At 36.5% G+C, this 19,080-nt stretch overlaps 1 protein-coding gene across 1 annotated transcript in view; it reads right to left on the bottom strand.

Annotated features, from left to right (window-relative positions):
* The window catches only part of LOC134539193 (protein ERGIC-53), a 29,364-nt gene extending 10,684 nt beyond the window's left edge, over positions 1–18,680 (bottom strand). The window contains exons 1-9 of the mRNA XM_063380964.1: positions 18,483–18,680; positions 18,205–18,261; positions 15,061–15,158; positions 13,590–13,762; positions 12,456–12,555; positions 11,723–11,846; positions 5,433–5,595; positions 2,348–2,574; positions 290–395 (exon numbers count right to left, since the gene is read on the bottom strand). Coding sequence (XP_063237034.1) covers positions 290–395; positions 2,348–2,574; positions 5,433–5,595; positions 11,723–11,846; positions 12,456–12,555; positions 13,590–13,762; positions 15,061–15,158; positions 18,205–18,261; positions 18,483–18,648 — 1,214 coding nt within the window. The 5' untranslated portion in view covers positions 18,649–18,680. The remainder of the gene's footprint in view (positions 1–289; positions 396–2,347; positions 2,575–5,432; positions 5,596–11,722; positions 11,847–12,455; positions 12,556–13,589; positions 13,763–15,060; positions 15,159–18,204; positions 18,262–18,482) is intronic.
* Positions 18,681–19,080: the final 400 nt, after the last annotated feature.

The following is a 19,080-nucleotide window of genomic DNA, read 5'->3' as shown; positions in this document are numbered from 1 at the left end:
TATTAAAATTCATGGAATTTCTTTTTTTTAAATAGTTAAAAAGTTTATACCAAAATTATTATTGTTAAGAATAATTTAAACACCTCAAGATCATCCATACAGAAGAGGAAAATCCTGAAACAGGGGAAAATTGCATGATAATTGCAGAAACCTTTCCTTACAATAACAAAATAATGCATAACCTGCAAAATGCTGACACCTTTGGTTATAAAACAGTTCTTGTTGAGAGTTTTGTTATTATAATAGGAAGAACAACAAAATGATGCATAGCGCATAGGATAAGGTTTACCTTATTTCACGAGCAGTGCTGAGAATAACATTTTGGTTATTCAACACAGCATCCACTTCATGACGACGTATTGTATCTATGGCCAAGGGCTGCCCGGGCTGACCTCCTATACAAAAAAAATCAGAATTATTTAACCTGAAAGTAACTTACACCTAACACGTAACATTGGATGAGAATAACAGTTAAGTGACAAGGAACTTGCTACTTCACACTCCCCCTAATCAGTGCACAAATAAACACAGTCTTCTCCACGAGTCACAACTTCTTTACGTACAGGCCTTAAAATGAATAAACGCTCACCGACTTACTTTATCTGCCAATTCAAAAGAAAGCACACTCGAATCCACACCTCCTATAGATTTATGATGCAATACGAAAAAGGTTTTCTTGCTAAAATAAAAGCACTTACTTTACAGAAGTTAGGGTAAGTTGAGGTGAAGTAATCAGAGATTAACATAAATGTAACATCAAGTGCAAAAATAAGGAGTCGAGTACCCTATGACAAAGAAAGGAAGAGGGGTCATAGGAGTGGGATGCTGAATGGCATGATTCAACTATAGAACACTTTCATAAGTGTATACTTGCACACTGCTCAACCATCATGACCACCCCGTCAGCCGCAATCGTTGAGTGTATTCATTCAATGAAAGCTCAAATTGGTGTTAAATTTTTTAAATTTGTTCTCAAAAGAGTGTACATGATTTATTGTATGCAGCCATTTATATTGGATGAAAAGTGGGGTAGTAAAAAACACACACTGTGGCAGGCATGAGTATTCTGCTCATATCCAATGCAGAGGGTGAGATAGTAAACAATGATGGTCAAACGTAGCAATAATACAAAAAAAAATTACAATGAAATATTAAATTTCCAGAACTACACTAGTTAAAATACAAAACTATAAAATCTACGCTCTAAACATTTTATAAAAAAAACACAAATTAAGCTTGACTTATTATTTTCACGTATTTATAACTTGCTCCTGAACTAAGGAATCATACAGAAGTATGAGTGTCATGTACATATCATATTATCACACTTTTTTTTCAAGGACGATAAAGGTGAAATCTAATTTTAATTACGCAATCTGGGCACACATGTGGTCAGCAGTGCTTCAGAAAAAACCATGCAATTTGAAAACTACTCAAGATAGAATGGTGTCTTTTTTAAGAAAAAAGCATTTAAGAACATGCTCATGGCAGTTGAGTGGTTCTGTTTCCATATTAAGTTTTTGAACTGTATTCTTAGGAGATTAAAATGGCTAAAATGCATGTTTTCAGCATAATTTTTAGGCATGAAACGCCCGGTACAGATTCTTGAAAGCACTCCGGAAACTTGCAACATACACTTTATACGTATTCATTTCTTAGGGCAAGTGATGTTACGGATCCCGCTCAAATATGATGGTTGCTCCTTGAACAAGGAGAAGCTGCACATCAGTTCAGAGCCTTGCGCTCAGAGGCGACACCGTTCTAGAAGCACCAGTGAGAGCGCTGCACGTATCATCCCACCTCGCCGACGCAGACGCACCCCTGACCATAAGGGGATGTGACCTTTGAATATATATATATACTGCATAGAAGTCGCCACAGCCCAGGTTAAAAATTTCTAATACGGTTTTGAGGTAGTTGGTTTAATTCACCGCCGCAAATCGCCACCACCTCTAGGGCATCGACTCGTAGCGGTCCCTAGCGGGACAAGTGTCGAACTCTTCAAACACCCCTTTTTCCCCACCCTCCCTCAAACATGCGTTGTCCTCCACCCACCCTCCACCTCACCTCTCATCCCTACAGTTTTGTGACGCACAAACTCCCGTTGAACGACCTTGAGCTGCAGTGAATGTTGGGTGGGGGGTGCGGGGGGGAATGACAGCGGGCGACTGCACTCTAACGTGTAAATAACAACCTAAGACGATACAGGGCGTTACGGCAGCGCCACTGCAGCGGTGAAGTTCCCGAGCTGCTCATCGTACGCTCCTGAAAAACGTAGAGTAATATCCTATCCACTGGCGACTTCTACACGGTACATATATTCAAAGGCGGGACCGGGCCCGCTCACCTGCCGCGACAGCCCCGCCGGCCGACACCGCCGACAGCATGCTCAGGGTGCGCTCCTGCCGGCCGACCACCTCGTCCAGCTTGCGGTTCAGCTCCCGCAGCGCGTCGAACATCTGGCTCTGGCCGGTGAAGATCTGCCGCAGCTCGCGCTGGCCGTCCGACTCGAACCACTCGTCGTACTCCCCGTCCTTGGGCTTGGGCGTGGCGTCGGGGTGGTCCCGGCGGTAGCTGGCCCCCACCGACAAGCAAAATTTTATTTTTGAAATTTTTCCTCAAAAAAGTGTACATCGATGGCTTAGAATGAAAACCTTGTATCTCATAAAATGCAAATTCTACAGCAGAGACAAAAAACCGTTTCTTTCGCCCCCCTCAATTAATGATTGTACAATTCTTTTATATGATTTCCCGATAGAAAGCAGTAGGATGCACATTTTATTTCTTTCAGCCAAACATTTTGTGAGATACGAGGTTTTCCAGCCAAAAACATAAAAAAACGTATTTTCGTCCAAAAATTGAGATACGAGGTTTTCATTCTAAGCCATCGACATGATTTATTGTATGCAGTCATTCATATTGGATGAAAAGTGGGGTAGTAAAAAAAAACACACACACTGTGGCAGGCATGAGTATTCTGCTCATATCCAATGCAGAGGGTGAGATAGTTAACAATCATAGTCAAAAGTAGCAATAATACAAAAAAAAATTACAATGAAATATTAAATTTCCAGAACTACACTAGTTAAAATACAAAACTATAAAATCTACGCTCTAAACATTTTATAAAAAAAAAACACAAATTAAGCTTGACTTATTATTTTCACATATTTATTACTTACTCCTGAACTAAGGAATCATACAGAAGTATGAGTGTCATGTACATATTATCATATTATCACACTTTTTTTTCAAGGACGATAAAGGTGAAATCTGCCGACTGACAGCGCCGATGGGTCAACCCTGACAGGAATCACAGCCGAACATCTACTACAGCAGATTCATCAACTGCGCTTCGATTAACCAAGGTTCCGTGATATCAGAGTCTACCTAAAACAGCACCACCGGCAAAGACTGTTTAAAATTTGCTTGAGAAGATAGAAAATGAACTAACTGTTGTCAAACACAAGATAATTAACCTCAATTTGGCCATTTACTGGTTGGGCGAATCATCGGAAGAAAAGATGCAATAAAATCATCCCAAAAAATGATACCACTGGGACAACTGAAAACCAAGAAGATTATATATTTATACGCTTATCCGCGGTTGATGGGGTCCACATTAACTCTTACTCAAGACTGCTGTATTGAAAATTTATTAACTCAAATCTAAAGACAGTCTTCTAATAAAGTTAATGTGTGAAACAGTAATAAATAAACCACCCCCCCCCCCCAAATCCTACATTTTTTTGCCCATTACCTGTTAATTTTGAAGTAGAGCTGTTATTTATTGATATGAATTTTTATTTTCTGTGCACAAATAATAGAAAAGCTATTCTCTCTGTCTTCAACTATTATATCACACCCATACCAGTTGCCATGAAAATCCTGTAACATTAAATACAACATAACAAATAAATAATACGATAACTCAATAAAGAAAGCTCACCTTTTCTTTAAAAGCTATTAGCTTCCTTCACTGCCTATTAACTTAAGCCCAATAAAATGTTATGATGAACTTAAGCCCAATAAAATGTTAATATTTTGTGGGAATATTGTCAGATGCTTTTTTTGTACCTAGCCAATGTTTATATTACATCGTCCCATGCCACCAGAAAGCTGTCTTGTGACGTATGTAGCCGCCACCAGCACATCAACGTACCTAATATTTTATTAAAAGCAAGTTAAATCTTTCCATCCTCAGGCAGAACATCTAAAGCTTTTAGACTCCAGAAAGAATCTCAGTGCTGTTTAACAGCATTGCTAACTCTATCAAATGAGTGTGTTAGGTTCCACTGAATTTTAATTGGAATAACGTTGAGAACAATATATAACACACATGTGTGATAAAAGTTTCCACACGTATAATCCCAAGACCAATAAATTAAATGCTGGGGCAACACTTGCTCATAGAAATTATCACTGTTTATTGACAGCAGCTCCGGAAAGCTTGCAACTAACATGCTCTCATGACGGCTCAGAGTGTCTACAAATAACCGGTGAACTATTTTCGGGACAATTTTCATATAACACAATGTAATTTTTATGTATTTTATAAAAAATTAAAAACAAGCAAATGTAATACAAAAATGTTACAGTAAAAATTTATGCAAGCTAGTATAAGGCTGTGGAGTATTAAATTTAATGATTTCCGGCACCATAACGATATTTCAGGACATTCGTCACCTGGTAGGCTTGTTATTTAACCGGTGTGTCCACACAAATCTGTACTAAAATTTCTCTTACTTTTATATCACTTTTCATGAACAAAAATTACAAATTTTCAATTTTTTTTTTTTTTTTTTTTTTTAATAATATACCTATTTTGCAATTTAATGAAAGAAACATGGACAGTTCAGTCTCCACCACTGCGCTACTTCAAACAGAACCCTGAATACGCCATTTCACAGCGTGCGTGACTACGCACGCTATAAGCTATAACTTCCACCTGGAAAAAAAAATATTCGTTCAACGTCTGGGCGATGGCATGCCGGAGCACGACATATCCACCCCTCAAATTACTCTGTCATGCAGGGGCGTAGCCAGGGAGGGGGGGGGGGTTTAGGGATTCAACCCCCCCCCCCTTAGCACCAAATCTTTAATTAAATTTCTTATTCATCACTCAAACAAATTTCATATCAAAAAAATAATAAAATCTTTACCGTTACAATATTTAAATTTAAGTACCGAAAACTGCTAAAAAATAAGCACTATTTTACACTTTAAAATCCAAATTTTCCCAGGGGAGGAACCCCCCCCCTCCCGGACCACCCCGCTTTAATACTAGGGGGGAAAGGGGGGGGGGGGCCATCCTTCTTAACACCACCCCCCCCCCATACACAAATCCTGGCTACGCCACTGCGTGTCACGAGGAACATTCCACGACGTCTCCCGTGTTTCGAAGTGGATTCCCCCCCGGGGCAGACACTCACTCCTCCTTCTGCTGGTCGAGCTTGCGCTGGTAGTCGGCGTACTCCTGCGCGAGGCGGGCCTGCTCCTCGTCGCTGATGCGGCCCCCCTGGCCGGCGACCTGCGGCGCGCCCTGGTCCTGGGGGTGGATGCTCCAGGTGAGGAAGTGCAGAACGTCGTGGTCGTCTGGAAGCACGCCACGCGCAAACACACCGTCATACACGCGAAACACCGTCATACGCGCGACACACCGTCATACGCGCGACACACAGTCATGCGCGCGACACACCGTCATGCGCGCGACACACCGTCATGCGCGCGACACACCGTCATGCGCGCGACACACCGTCATGCGCGCGACACACCGTCATGCGCGCGACACACCGTCATGCGCGCGACACACAATCATGCGCGCGACACACAGTCATGCGCGCGACACACCGTCATGCGCGCGACACACCGTCATGCGCGCGACACACCGTCACGCGCGCGACACACCGTCACACGCGCGACACACCGTCACACGCGCGACACACCGTCATACGCGCAACACACCGTCATACGCGCAACACACCGTCATGCGCGCGACACACTGTCATACGCGCAACACACCGTCATGCGCGCGACACACTGTCATACGCGCATAATGCCGCAATTGGAAACGGCGAATCCTTTTTCCCGGTTCTCGGAACCAGTGTTTGGCACTGGTAGCAGTGTCAGGCGTGTAAAAGATCCATCTTCCTCCTAACCAGGATAACGCCCTGGTGGGATCATAATGCCTGGGGGAGTATTGATGAATTTTTATGAGGTGTGAACCTTAGTTACATGTCACACGCGCGGACCGGCAATGAGCTTCCGCCAACTCTGTTTCATTTTGCGCACTTCACAGGAGTCAAAAGAAAAATGAATCCAAAATACAGTAAAATAAAAAAAATATGGTCATTACATTGAACCATCAAAAAGAGGTGTAAAATAAAGGAAATTAAAAAATAAACCTGGCAATACATTTTCTTAAACCAGTAAATTTTAAATTTGAAAGTTGGTTCGTTGATATTACAAACACAAATAGAATACCAGTAATTATTTTAATATCATAATCATTGATTATTTGTAAAATATCAAACAATGTGAATAATGTTGCAGTACCAACCTAAATTTCTCCATAAATCACTTTAGCCTGACATGTTAAGTTTTTTTCCAATAATTATTTTGTGAACATGTCTATGACATGGTTCAAGCCTATGTATCGGTAAGAAATACCTTAAAATAAAAAATAAATAAATTTGAAATGTCAAACCGTATATCAAATTATTCATGAATACTGAAAATCACATTATCCACAAATATCAAATATTTATTGAATACTGGCAGATGCCATGTAGACAACTCCGGCTGTGTTTAACGCACAACAAACTTAGTCGATTACACAAAAACCACCAACGAAAATAAGAAAAATATAGGTAACAAGTAAAAAGTAATTAAGTCGGTTACAGTAACACCTATTTGATATAGCATGTTTGGAACCAATGCCGTGCTACATACATATAAGCCATTTTTCCAGAATACTAAAAAAAAATTATATCCAGTACAATGATATCTAAAACAAGTTTTTATAAGCTGCTCTACGACTGTACACAGTCATAATAAAAAAGTGATGTGCAACACGTTATAATACAGAAAAACAACGGGGAAAAATCCTAACGTGAGAGGTTAGATCGGTGCTGGATTGTAGAATGTACCGAACCAAAGATTCATAATTGTACTTGCATACAGAAAATAAAAACTCAAAAAACTACACCACCATATTTATTTCTTATAAATAATTAATTTAAAGAGTAGCACTCCAGAACACAATTGCTCCAGGCGGCCGAAGGCACATAAGCGCACTGTGACAGCAGTGTTTATATAGGTACCTACTTAAATTTCAGTTTCCAGCTACCAGTAGTTCAGTTTTCCTTCTAAAGCACAATTGATGATTTACATAGTTTATCAAACAGTAGCACTAAAATGCTGTATAACCAGAGGAAAAAAATTGGCTGTGAAATGAGAAAAAAAAAAAGTGATTCTTTCAGTAGGTACTATCCAGAGATATGCAAGATATAACCTTGGTAACGAGCAAATTAATGTGTTCTCTTGTTGCAAATACAATTATAATAAGAAACTCCTTCACAAAATTTAACGTAGAATTTTTCAAAATAATGACGAAAATGACAAATATACCCAAATTGTGTGTTTCAACTACATTTCTGGACATGACACCCGCCACAAGAATACGCTGCCAGAGAAGCTACGTCGACTATTGAATCACTTGATTAGCAGACCAAAATTCGAAACTATATAATGAAACGGCTCTGAAAAAAATCTGAACCACAGCTATGAACTAGAAATTTGATAAAGAATTTCACTAAAATACTGCCCATCTTGTTCATTAAACATGAAGTTTCCTTTTTTCTTTGTGAACATTGATTCACACCATCCATATCACCATATGGTTATCACACATATCCGTTCCTTGACTTCCATTGCATTCAAGAAATTACTCCCACCAAATGCTGTATACAAAGAGCCAAGATGTTACACATAAAAATAGTTACTTTCTTATTTCAAAACCTCAAAACTCATACCAATAAAAACGTTTCATTGAGTGAAAGCTGATACAGTTTCATTTGACAATTTAGTATCCAAATACTAGATGATTTATAATTGATTGTAGTTCTCATAATTGTAATGTTGTAGGTGCCACTTATTTCTCAAATAAATATATACCAATCAGGCTATCTGCTGATTATTTGAATTGGTACACCCTAGATGTCCATAAATCAAAATTAAAATAATTCCACAAAATAACACTAATACATATTTTGATTTAACATGGAGCAAACCAAATCCACCTGGAATACAAAAAAATTATTCAATAAAGGGAATAATCATTTTTAGATATGGGCCAATGAAATCCTCAAACACCATCAAATCCTTAGTATTTGAAGGATTTGATATTTGAGGAAAAAGATTCAAAGATAAATATTCAAATATTCAACACTGATAGCCTCTAAAGTTTACTAAGTCAATTTTTTTTTCGTTCATACCTATTCTGTTACCATTCTCCAAGATGATGTGCTTCTAACATGTAATATATAAATACAATTAAAATATGTATTGAGCCAGGAAACAGTTTGTGAAATATACATCTAAAGGGTTGAATGTTGCAACGCCGTAGTTACAATTTTTTGATTTCTTGTATATTATTTTATTTTTGATTCTTGAGAACTTGATTTGGATTCGAGAGGCATATTCGAGGTATTCTTTGGGATTCTAATTCAAGATTTGGATTAGAAAAAAAACCTGGGAAGTGATCCATCACTAGAGACAGGTGTTTTCGGTGAAAAAATTTGCACAATTTCGTTACTTTTTACGAGATGATTTCGGTATATTTTTCGCTATTTGATCAGTAGTTTCGTCAAAAATTTCGTTGATTTTAAAACTGCAATATGAGGTTTATAAATATAAGTTCTACGTGAATGTGTTTAATATGTCATTTAAGAGTAGAATTACACAGTTTGTCTGCATTGTTCAGGTTTTAAAAAATGCATATATTTACTAGGCCTAAACATGTTACAAAGCACAGTACTGGAAACTGTTTAAAAAATTTACTGACAAAAAAAAAAGCTCAAGTCCTAACCTAAAAACAAATAAGTTACGTCTATTTTTACCTGTGGCTAGGTTATATCAACTTTTTCCAATAAGTGCTGTAAAAAACAAGACTCACAGCTATATGAATATTTCAAGAGTGGGTAGGCCTAACAAAATTTATTATCGTAACATTGTTTATCTGCTTAAGAATGCACAAAACTGTTAAAATATTGTACGCTTTACAGCATCTACCTGCAATGTACTTGTGCATCCATTGACGAAGTTTCGGGTCATTCCGTTTTTCAATCGGGTTGTTCGCTTCGATAAAAGCTCGAGTTGTTAACATAATGAACTCATTCTTGTCAAATTTTCTTTATTTTGCCGTCAACAAGGCTGATTCCAGCGAAACGTGCCTTTTTGCATCGGATTGTTGACTTTCCTTGTTTTTGTTATGCGAGGCACTGTTTTTTATGCGTTTCAAGCACGTGTCTTTCTGTTGACACTCTATTCTAATGTTGCAGTACTTGCACACGAGAATTTTTTTGCACTTTGTCAAAGACAGAATCCTTCGCTCGCAAACTCCGCCGCCCTGTCAAATACTGTCACAACCATTTTAAAATCAACGTTTTACAAGAAACAGAGCAAAAACGTTTGATTACATCCACGCCATTTTAACTTACTGTGGCGAGTGGCGACTCTGGCGAAGCAATAGTGCGACACGAATACGACTTCCTAGACTATCGAAAGTCGTCAACAATCGATTATAATCGACTGCTGTTATCGAGTCATCATAATTAGAGACACGGAAATTTCGCGAATCGCGATATCGCGAAATAACACCGCAATTTACCTTAATTCGCGACAAAACACCGAAATCGCACAGCATCGAGAAATAAAACTGATAATAATGAATTAGACCACCCATGCAAGACATCGCGAAAAACAAGTAAACACGACGTTGACGGCACATCGCCATTTTTCTAAGTTTCAACATGGCCGCTTTGTAGTAATGAAAGTAAATAATGATTTACAGTATTCCCGTCACGTAATCATTACAATTTGAAACGAAAGCAGTAATTGCAATCATAAACTAATTAAAAAGAGAAAAATGTACCTGAGCATCAACACAAAGTTAATAAAAAATACCGGCGATGTTTTCAACACAATATAGCTGCCATGATTTTCAACCCGCTGTATTTACACATTAATCTTGTAGAGAAATATAAAATTTTAATTCTTCCTTTCATGTTGAACAGTTAACAACCTCATGCTTTCAACTACGTTTGACTGGCTTGGTAACCTACTCGTTAGAGCTGTAGGTGTAGCAAACCGTATGTATTCGGTACTGACTGAGTAACGGGTGCGCCATCTAGTATCGAGTAACGAAACGTTACACACGGCTGGATTTCGTTACTCGCATTTTTCGTATGTTTTACGCATGCGCGCGCATATTCAATGAATTTACGTTACAAAGAACGATGTTTGTTTATTAAGTATAATATGGAAATTTGTCGTCCAAGTTTTTTACTGTTTATAAGAAAGTATTTTTTACAAATTAGAAATATGTATGTTTTTGTTATTTATTATCGCGTATTTTCACGTTTTTTGTTGTTTTTATCTTAAAAGAGATAATATAATAAAACCGCTCTAATGAGATTTAATTGTTTCTTGGTTAACAAAAACTGTTAATTATCAAATATTGTTAATTGTTTATATTCTATTTATTATTATTTACGTGACGTCATACTGTACGCGTACGCAATACGACTCGATTCGTTGCTGCAACATAACATTGCATGTTATGCGGTATCAGAAGTAACGAGTAACGTAGCGACACGATAGTAACGAGTACTAATTGTTATAGTAACGAATACATACGGGTACACTTTTTTTCGTTACTTTTACACCTCTACTACTCGTAAACATGAACACATGGCACTACGCTGATTGATAAGCAAAATCAGTGACCTTTAACTGCCGTAACTACACTTCTCAGCAAATGCAATACGACCGCAGAGCAAGTGAATACGGCGTCAACGGGACAAAGAACAGCAGCAAGAAATATTAAAAGAATACTAAGTTGAGACATGCCGTGCCGAGGCAGCGCGCTAGGCGACACCGGGCCGTGCCGAGGCAGCGCGCTAGGCGACACCGGGCCGTGCCGAGGCAGCGCGCTAGGCGGCACCGGGCCGTGCCGAGCTGTTTCAAGCCTACAATTTTTATTTGCCAATAGTGTTGACTTTAGAGTGCAGTATACGAGTATACGCCGTGCCACTATTATTTAGCCAAGCAAAACTTGTAGGTCATAAAACCATTCTCAAAAGTTAAAGTAAACATGAAAAACCAAAACAGCGAAATAAAACCGAAATTTGATTTTTTCAAAACGAAATTTAAGGAAAAATAAAACCATTTTTAAGGGACTCTAATCATAATACGGACGTTTAGCTATTTTCAGTGTTTTTTTCGTAATTTTTTTCGTGATTTCTCTACGTAATTGATAATTTCGCGTTTTTAAGTTTATGTGTATTAATTTCGTTAATATTTCACGATTTCGCGCATCGCGAAAAACACCTGTCTCTATCCATCACTGATCATTTCAATTTGAGAAACACCAACTTCTCTAACTAATATTGCAAACAATAAACCGCAGCATGCAGGCAACCTGCAATGAAAACTTCCATACCCGCAAGTCCACCGGTAGCAGCCGAGAGACCGAAGTGGCCGTTCTTGGGCAGGACCACGTTGTCCATGCGCAAACAAACCTCGAAATCTTGCTCGTTATTGGTCATGCCATTGTGGAACAGCACCTTATGGAAAAAAACAAAAAAAAGCTCACAATGAAAGCCATGGCAGATTAAACATTCACAACCCAACTAGGAATTCCTCTGCACAGACATCTATTCTAAAGGCACATCTTGACGGCAAAGGCACAATACTTCAGGGAATGTGATGGAGTGTGAAGACTTGTCAACAATGCAACTATACAAAAATAAAAAAGTTGTCATGGAATCGCATGATGTATCACATAAAAAATGTACAAGTTACTCATGAACACATTTCTTCACCTCCAATTTTCTTACTAAATACATTCCAATTGTTTGTGTCATTTCACGGGGAATTTTCTGAGGTCTTTCTCTCGAAACAATCTACACAGTGCAGACATACTGAGCTCACAGAACATAAATGCACATTGCTAACAATTTATTGCTGTCTTCTAGTTTTGAGGAAGGAGAACAGAAAAATCTGTTAATGTGAAACTTTTAATTCTTATGGAATTTAAAAATTTTCTCTGCTATTAGTGAAATCTACGCTAATTAATCAATTTCTTTCATGATCACAGCCAAATCAGCTAACAAAAAATAATTAAAAGATTGAAAAAATATACATATGAACGAGTAAAATAATAAAATACTTACTGTCAGCGTGTTCTTAAAGTATTCTATTTTTGCCCTCGTTGGGAATGGCTTGTTACGAAAATCTCGCAAGCAGCCCGCGAGAGACTGAGTTGCACCATCGCTGAAAACATAATTATTTGTTTATTTTTATTTATTTTTTTTAATGTCCCCAGAAAGCATAACTCTGTTTTGTAACTATACAAGTCTGTACGTGTCATATTGTAAACAAACTATTCCTACGAAAAAAATTTCACTTTAGCCTATATCTGAATGAGATATAACAAAACACATAGTGAACATTAAACTTGCATACATAAAGGCATTACACAGAATGAGCAAATGTCTGTATTACATTACCATAGATACGTTAACAACACTAGTACATTGCCAGACACATGGCTATATATTCATCTAGTACATCTTCAATAAATACATTTTAACCAAATTCAAAAATTGGTAGATCCTGGTAGACCTAAATAAAAACTCTTACATAAAAATAAAAACTGAAAAATGTAGTAGGTGAAAGTCATATTGCTGTTCTAATAGAATGGTATTATGGCAGGAACACAAATAAATCAAAAAAAGAGATGAAAAAATCAGGGAAATAAGTTTTATTCTTTTTAAAATACTGGAAACAGTTGTGGTTCAAAACATCAGTTAATAAGAAATGTTTTAAACTTATCTTTAAAATGATAAAAAAAAAAATTAACATACCAAATACAAGAACATAACTCAAGATATACTACAGACTTATGTGGCCAGACATATTCGTAAGGGTACAAAACAAAATTAACATTACATGTGCTAAAGCATATACAATGCATCAGTGGAACACCTATATTCATTTAATTCTTTTTAATTACGTATGGCAAAGCTTAAAAATAAAGTCCTCGAACTTAAGTAGTAAGGTTTTTCACTATAGGTGTATAATCTTTCCCTAGATGCTTGCATTTGAAATTTAAATTCACACAAATATATAAAAGTTCTAACTTAGATGTTATACCAACATTTTGAGCATCTTTTACACACATCTAATTTGCATTTAAAAATCTGTATGACGCGCAACAGCTTTGTGAACTATTATGTGCCCAGTGAGAACAATAAATAGAAGTTAACACACACACAATAAATGTTTATACAAAATTTCACACTTACTTCTGATGATCAAACTCCTTTGTACCATCATTCAAAACGGCCATGATGTAAGGGTTGTTGTGTTTGTTATCGTTGTCAAAAGAGTCAAAGAAAATCCCCAGGCCTTGCCATTTGTCAGAGCTTCCAAAAACTGTGCCATCGTAGGCGCCTTTGTTATCGGTGTACCAAAACGCCTGTTGCAAAACAAAAAAGTTCACATCTTGTACCTGGGCATACCAGCTTATTGCTAAAAATATACCTGGTATTTAATTTTGAGTCATCCCATAAAAGTGTGAAGTAAGGGAAGTGGTTAAAAGAAGTAAAGATAGGGAGGGATGGAGCAAGGGTGGAGAGGAGCCAAAGAAAAAAGGGTGAAATAGAGGGTGTAGAATAGAGCAGTGTGAAGAGATAAGTTAAACAGAGTAGTGAAGGGTGGTGTAGAGGAAGCAGAGAGAGGGTTGGAGTAGTGGAAGGAGAGATGGAGTAGAGGAAGAGAGAGAGAGAGACATGTGGTAGAGAAGAGTGGCATAAAGAGGGATGGAGAAAATCAAGAATGGAAAGAGGGAAGAAGCAAAGACGGTTGGAGTAGAAATTGGTTGAGGAAAGAGGGGTAAAATACTAAAACAAGATGAAAAATAAAGTGGAGGATAGAGCAGCCAAAATAGACTATTGGATCACAAAAGGGAGTAGACAACTAGGAGAAACACGAGATGAAATTTAAGAGCAAAATTAACACGAAGACATTTTACCGTTTATGGGTTGTATAATCAAAGCAGTGTAACGTTCTGAAAGAATGACTTATCACATCAATATAAACATGCTGAAGGTCAAATGCATGCAGCAGTAACTACCTCTAGGGAACGGGTATATCTGAAAAAGGGCAAATAATCATAACATTTTCTTTAATCATTCTGTAGAACCACAAAGCTATAATTTTATTATTTCATCACCTGAAAAATAATTATTTTTCAGTATCATGTTCATGGAAGGATATAATTTCCACCATGTTGAATTATTGGAACAATACATTTGTATGTTGCGAGCAGTTGAAAATCATTGAGAAAGTTAGTTTTTTTAATGTTTCTTCCTATTTACAATTTTTGGTGATTGCTTTATTTCATTAAACTGAATTTCAGAAGTTAGATTTTTGCACATGTTGCTGATTCTTGAAAATAATAAAGGTTTATAGGGTTAGGTCAGCTACATTTACAAAATTAATTTAATAAGTAATATGTAATTAATGAAGCTAACCTAATCAATCCAATGTCAACTATTTATTTTTAACAGAATTTTAACTGTAGCTAACCTTACCAAAACAACCATTAAAATGATAAATTACCAGTAAACTACTTGAAATATTGTATTGCTGGTTAACAGAATGATAAAAACGTCAGGAAGTAAACAGACGTGTGTTGAGAATTTTGAGAATTTTATTTGCTTGTTTTGAGGTTGCACCCTATCCTACATTTACATAATTAATTTTGATACTTACTAAGCCATCAGCTCCTATCCTGCCACGACCAGTGACACGGAATATTATGTCCACCTCCCACCAATCAAAGTTTGTCTTCGACTTTGTCCATATAGCTCCTAAAATGAAGAATAAAACATGAAATATTAAAACATTTGGAGCTATTCTATCCTTGCTCATTAAAAAAATTACTTATATAGTGCAAATAAAAAGTAGTTGGTAGTGCTATAACATTGACAACAATGGTGTGGTCAAATTTTTTTCTGACAAATGTAGGCCTAAGTTTTTTTTTCTTCACAAAGAGACATAGTATTAATGAACTATTTGCATATCATTTAAGATAATGCAAAAAATATTTTTAAATATAGGCTACCCAGTATCTACTGATTGGTAGGTCATAACTATACTTAATTTCAGAAGGTAATTTGTAGCCCAAAAAATAAAAACTAATTTATCCACTAAATGTTTAGTGAATTCAGTCTGCTGTTTGCCATATTTTTTTTTGCAGCAGCTTACTCTGTAGCCGAAATTGGGAAGTCACTGATTTCAAACCAAAGTTACTATCAATCTTGACCATTACAAAAAAAAAAATGCAATCCAAATTAAAAATAGATATGTATACAGTTAAACATCATTTATCCGGACCAACTAGGACCAAAGGCAGCCCGGACAATCGAAAATGCAGATAATCCAGGTAATATGGGCAATAAGAAAAATTCTTAAATAAACAGACTGACCATTTACTAGAATGAAAAATCTATCAAAATTACTTTGTTTACAAGTCATTAAAAAATATAAAAGTAACTTTTCACATAACTTCTTAACAAAAAATTCATCACTTTGTTCTTTTTCAAACATGCATGGCATTTAATTGAAGCATGGTCAGAAACATTATCATGTGCTAAATGTCTTTCTTTGCATGGATGTAGAATACAATTGTCATTTTTATGTGGGTATTAAATAAATTGTCTACAAATTTGGTCCAGATTATCCAGGGATCCCAATCAACGAGGGCGGATAAACGAGGTTTTACTGTATCGTCCGATTGATATTTGTTCACATTTTTAACATTTTCTAAAAATTTACCACTAACTGAAACCAACATTAACTTTAGGGTAGTTACTTGCACAGCATGTTTCAGTTAAGAGACCAGAAAAATTTGACGATTTATATAGCGATAAACTAAAACTGAAACGATTTCATATTTATGCTGCTTTTGGGATGGGCCCATTATTCTCTTGGGTGGCCGTGAGCTGATGAGCAACCGTCAACCAAAGAAGTATCAAATCAAGGGCAACCCACTTCATTCATCTCGTAATTCAGAAGTCAATGATTAAACCGAATTTGCCGGATTACTGAACGTCAAAATAGTTTTAAGAGAAATACAAAAAAAAAAAAGAGTTTACACAGTACATATGTACGCAGATGAAATATTGTGAAAACATGAAATGTAAACCTGTTGCAAAAAGCAACCCACAGTAAAAATTAAAATGCAAGCAGTTTGATTGATGCCGAATCACAGAATGAGCCGAAACGAAGGCCTCCGATTGTACGTCTGTACTTAAATTTTTTACAGATAATTACAAAGAAACATTATGTCTTTTCATTCAAAATTTAAAGGGCATTTTCTATATGTAAGAAGTACCATAATGAATGTTCTCAAATTCTTCTGGTAACCTGTAGGTTTTTTCATAAACTCTGGACTCAAATGACTGGACTTAATGAGGTTACACTGAAGTAATTTTACCCGTTCGCCTAGGGGCTCTAAAGCATGTTCTAAATGACCCAATGCTGATCCGAACCACAAATGCGGATGTGTGAATACGGAAGAGTATCTACAGTGGCACTCATGCAGAATTAGAGAAAAAGGCAATGACGCTGGGCAACTCCCAACTCTTACGTTTATGTAAAAATGTGGCCAATATGAGCAGAGTTTTTGGCAGTGATGGTAGTCAAGTATACATTACAATCTAATTACATTACAAATGCTTCAACTACAATAATTACTATGTACACAACCCGTGTCTCATCATTACTTTAAGTTATTTTCTAGAGTAGGCTCTCTTCTGAAAAAAATTAAAATTAAATTTTGAAAACTGTATTTTTGAATTCCTCTCAACATTTGCGACATTGCAAGATTTCTAAAAGTTTACTGTTAGTATACAATTTTGAACAGTTGGTTATGTTAGCTAAATTTAAAGTATAGGCTATTGTTAAATTGTGTGAATAGTTAGGTTGGATTTGAGAACTTTTAAATACTTACCTGTGTTTTTCAGGACAAGTATTACTCAAAAATCTCATTTTCTAAAATTTTTTGGAAGAACATCTACTCTGGGAAATAACCTTACGTAGTTTATTTTCATTATATTTGCTTATCCTTAATGGGTTGTGTTCACATTTCTCAAATTTTTTTTAAAATATGTTCATTATCTTAGAATTTAATTAATTTCCAAATAATCCCATTGGTTGCTATTTGTTTCTTTGCCATGCACTGTGGAACATGCAATTGTAGGAAGAGGGATAGTAAAATATAAATCTTATTCGTGATGTGTCAAAGTTTTACATCTTTGTCATTATTTAACGAGCCTAAGACATGTTTATGTCAGTGATTCTTACATTTCAATGTAGAAAACTCCTAGTAAAATAATTCCAAGATGTAATTAAATTGATTTGGCCCCCACCATGCATGCTCAGTCGCTGATATACTTGACTGTGTTCACCGACCATGCTGATATGTTTTCTGTAGTAGCATGCCACATTCATTTTTTCGATACATCTATTTGACATGATACTACACAGAGCTCAGCACTTAGGAAAATATTGTTTTTGTTTGTACTCATCACATTTCTTATTGGCAAATATTCTTCATGGCATCAGATACATATTTTGCAGTCTAACCTGTATGAAATTAGAGGTTCATATTCACCAGCTCTGGTCAGACATGCGCACCACGCGACTGAACCATCAACATCTAATGTCATAGGATACGTGAACCAAATGAGATGCCATATATACACCTGCACCATCAGCTCCGATGGTGGTAGGCTCTTTAATAAACCATAACTTAGTCCTGTCACCAAAAAAAATAATAATAATCAGTGAAACTTAGATTTATGCATGTTGAATAGCCAACTACGTACTTATAATCAGTGCGACTTATATTACCTTTTTGGCTCTTCAGAGACGGTGCGATCCTGACATTTTCTGAACTTGCAATAGCATCTGAAAACACAGAAACACATATTTGTGAAAGGTACACTCAAAATTTAGAAATAAGGCATAAAACCTTATGATCGAAATTGTAATCATAAAGTGAACCTCTTCTAAAATTTTTGTGTTCGCTAAGCAAACTAAATCCAAAATCCAAATATTAAAGATCTAGACTTTGGTAGTGGAACACATGCCATCTGGTATGGAAAGAGCAAAAATTGTGTTCAACTTACTTCCACCATACTCCCAGAAAGGAACACTTCCATCTCTTTGAGCCAGGTACGGAGGTTTGAAACTGTATTTGTATTCAAATCTTTTCAGCGGTATTTGTCCAAATATTGAACAAACAGATATAATAAACAACGCCGCAACGAACAGCCACCTCACAGCACCCGCCATTTCTGCAGTCGGACAAGTAGTGCATGTGCCAACTCAACTTGTTTTTCTGTCATTGGTTAAACAAAGTCGATTGTTCCGTTGAAACACATCGATATATCACAGATAACAATTTTGAGAGAGTGTCAAAATAATTCAAAATATGCTGTTACCTACTTTATGCACTTGTTTGGGATATAATAGCAAGATTAGACAACAATAATTATTTTATCTATTTTTGTTACTAATCTACCCAAATTGTATGTCAAAATAAATTTTATATAGAGTGCAATTTTTTATTGTCACAGGACAATCAGCAAAATATGCTGACTTATATACGCGGGAAGTATCATAAAGAAAAGCCACTTAAAGGTAGTGCTTAATCCTGGTGATGACAGGGAGTAAAGCAAGGAAGAAGGAAGAATGTATAAGGAATTGTGTAGGAGGTTTTTGAGA

The sequence above is a fragment of the Bacillus rossius genome, chromosome 15 (assembly GCF_032445375.1).
Source record: "Bacillus rossius redtenbacheri isolate Brsri chromosome 15, Brsri_v3, whole genome shotgun sequence".
NCBI classification, from domain to species: Eukaryota; Metazoa; Arthropoda; class Insecta; order Phasmatodea; family Bacillidae; genus Bacillus; species Bacillus rossius.
This window is presented reverse-complemented; position numbering and strand designations above follow the sequence as displayed.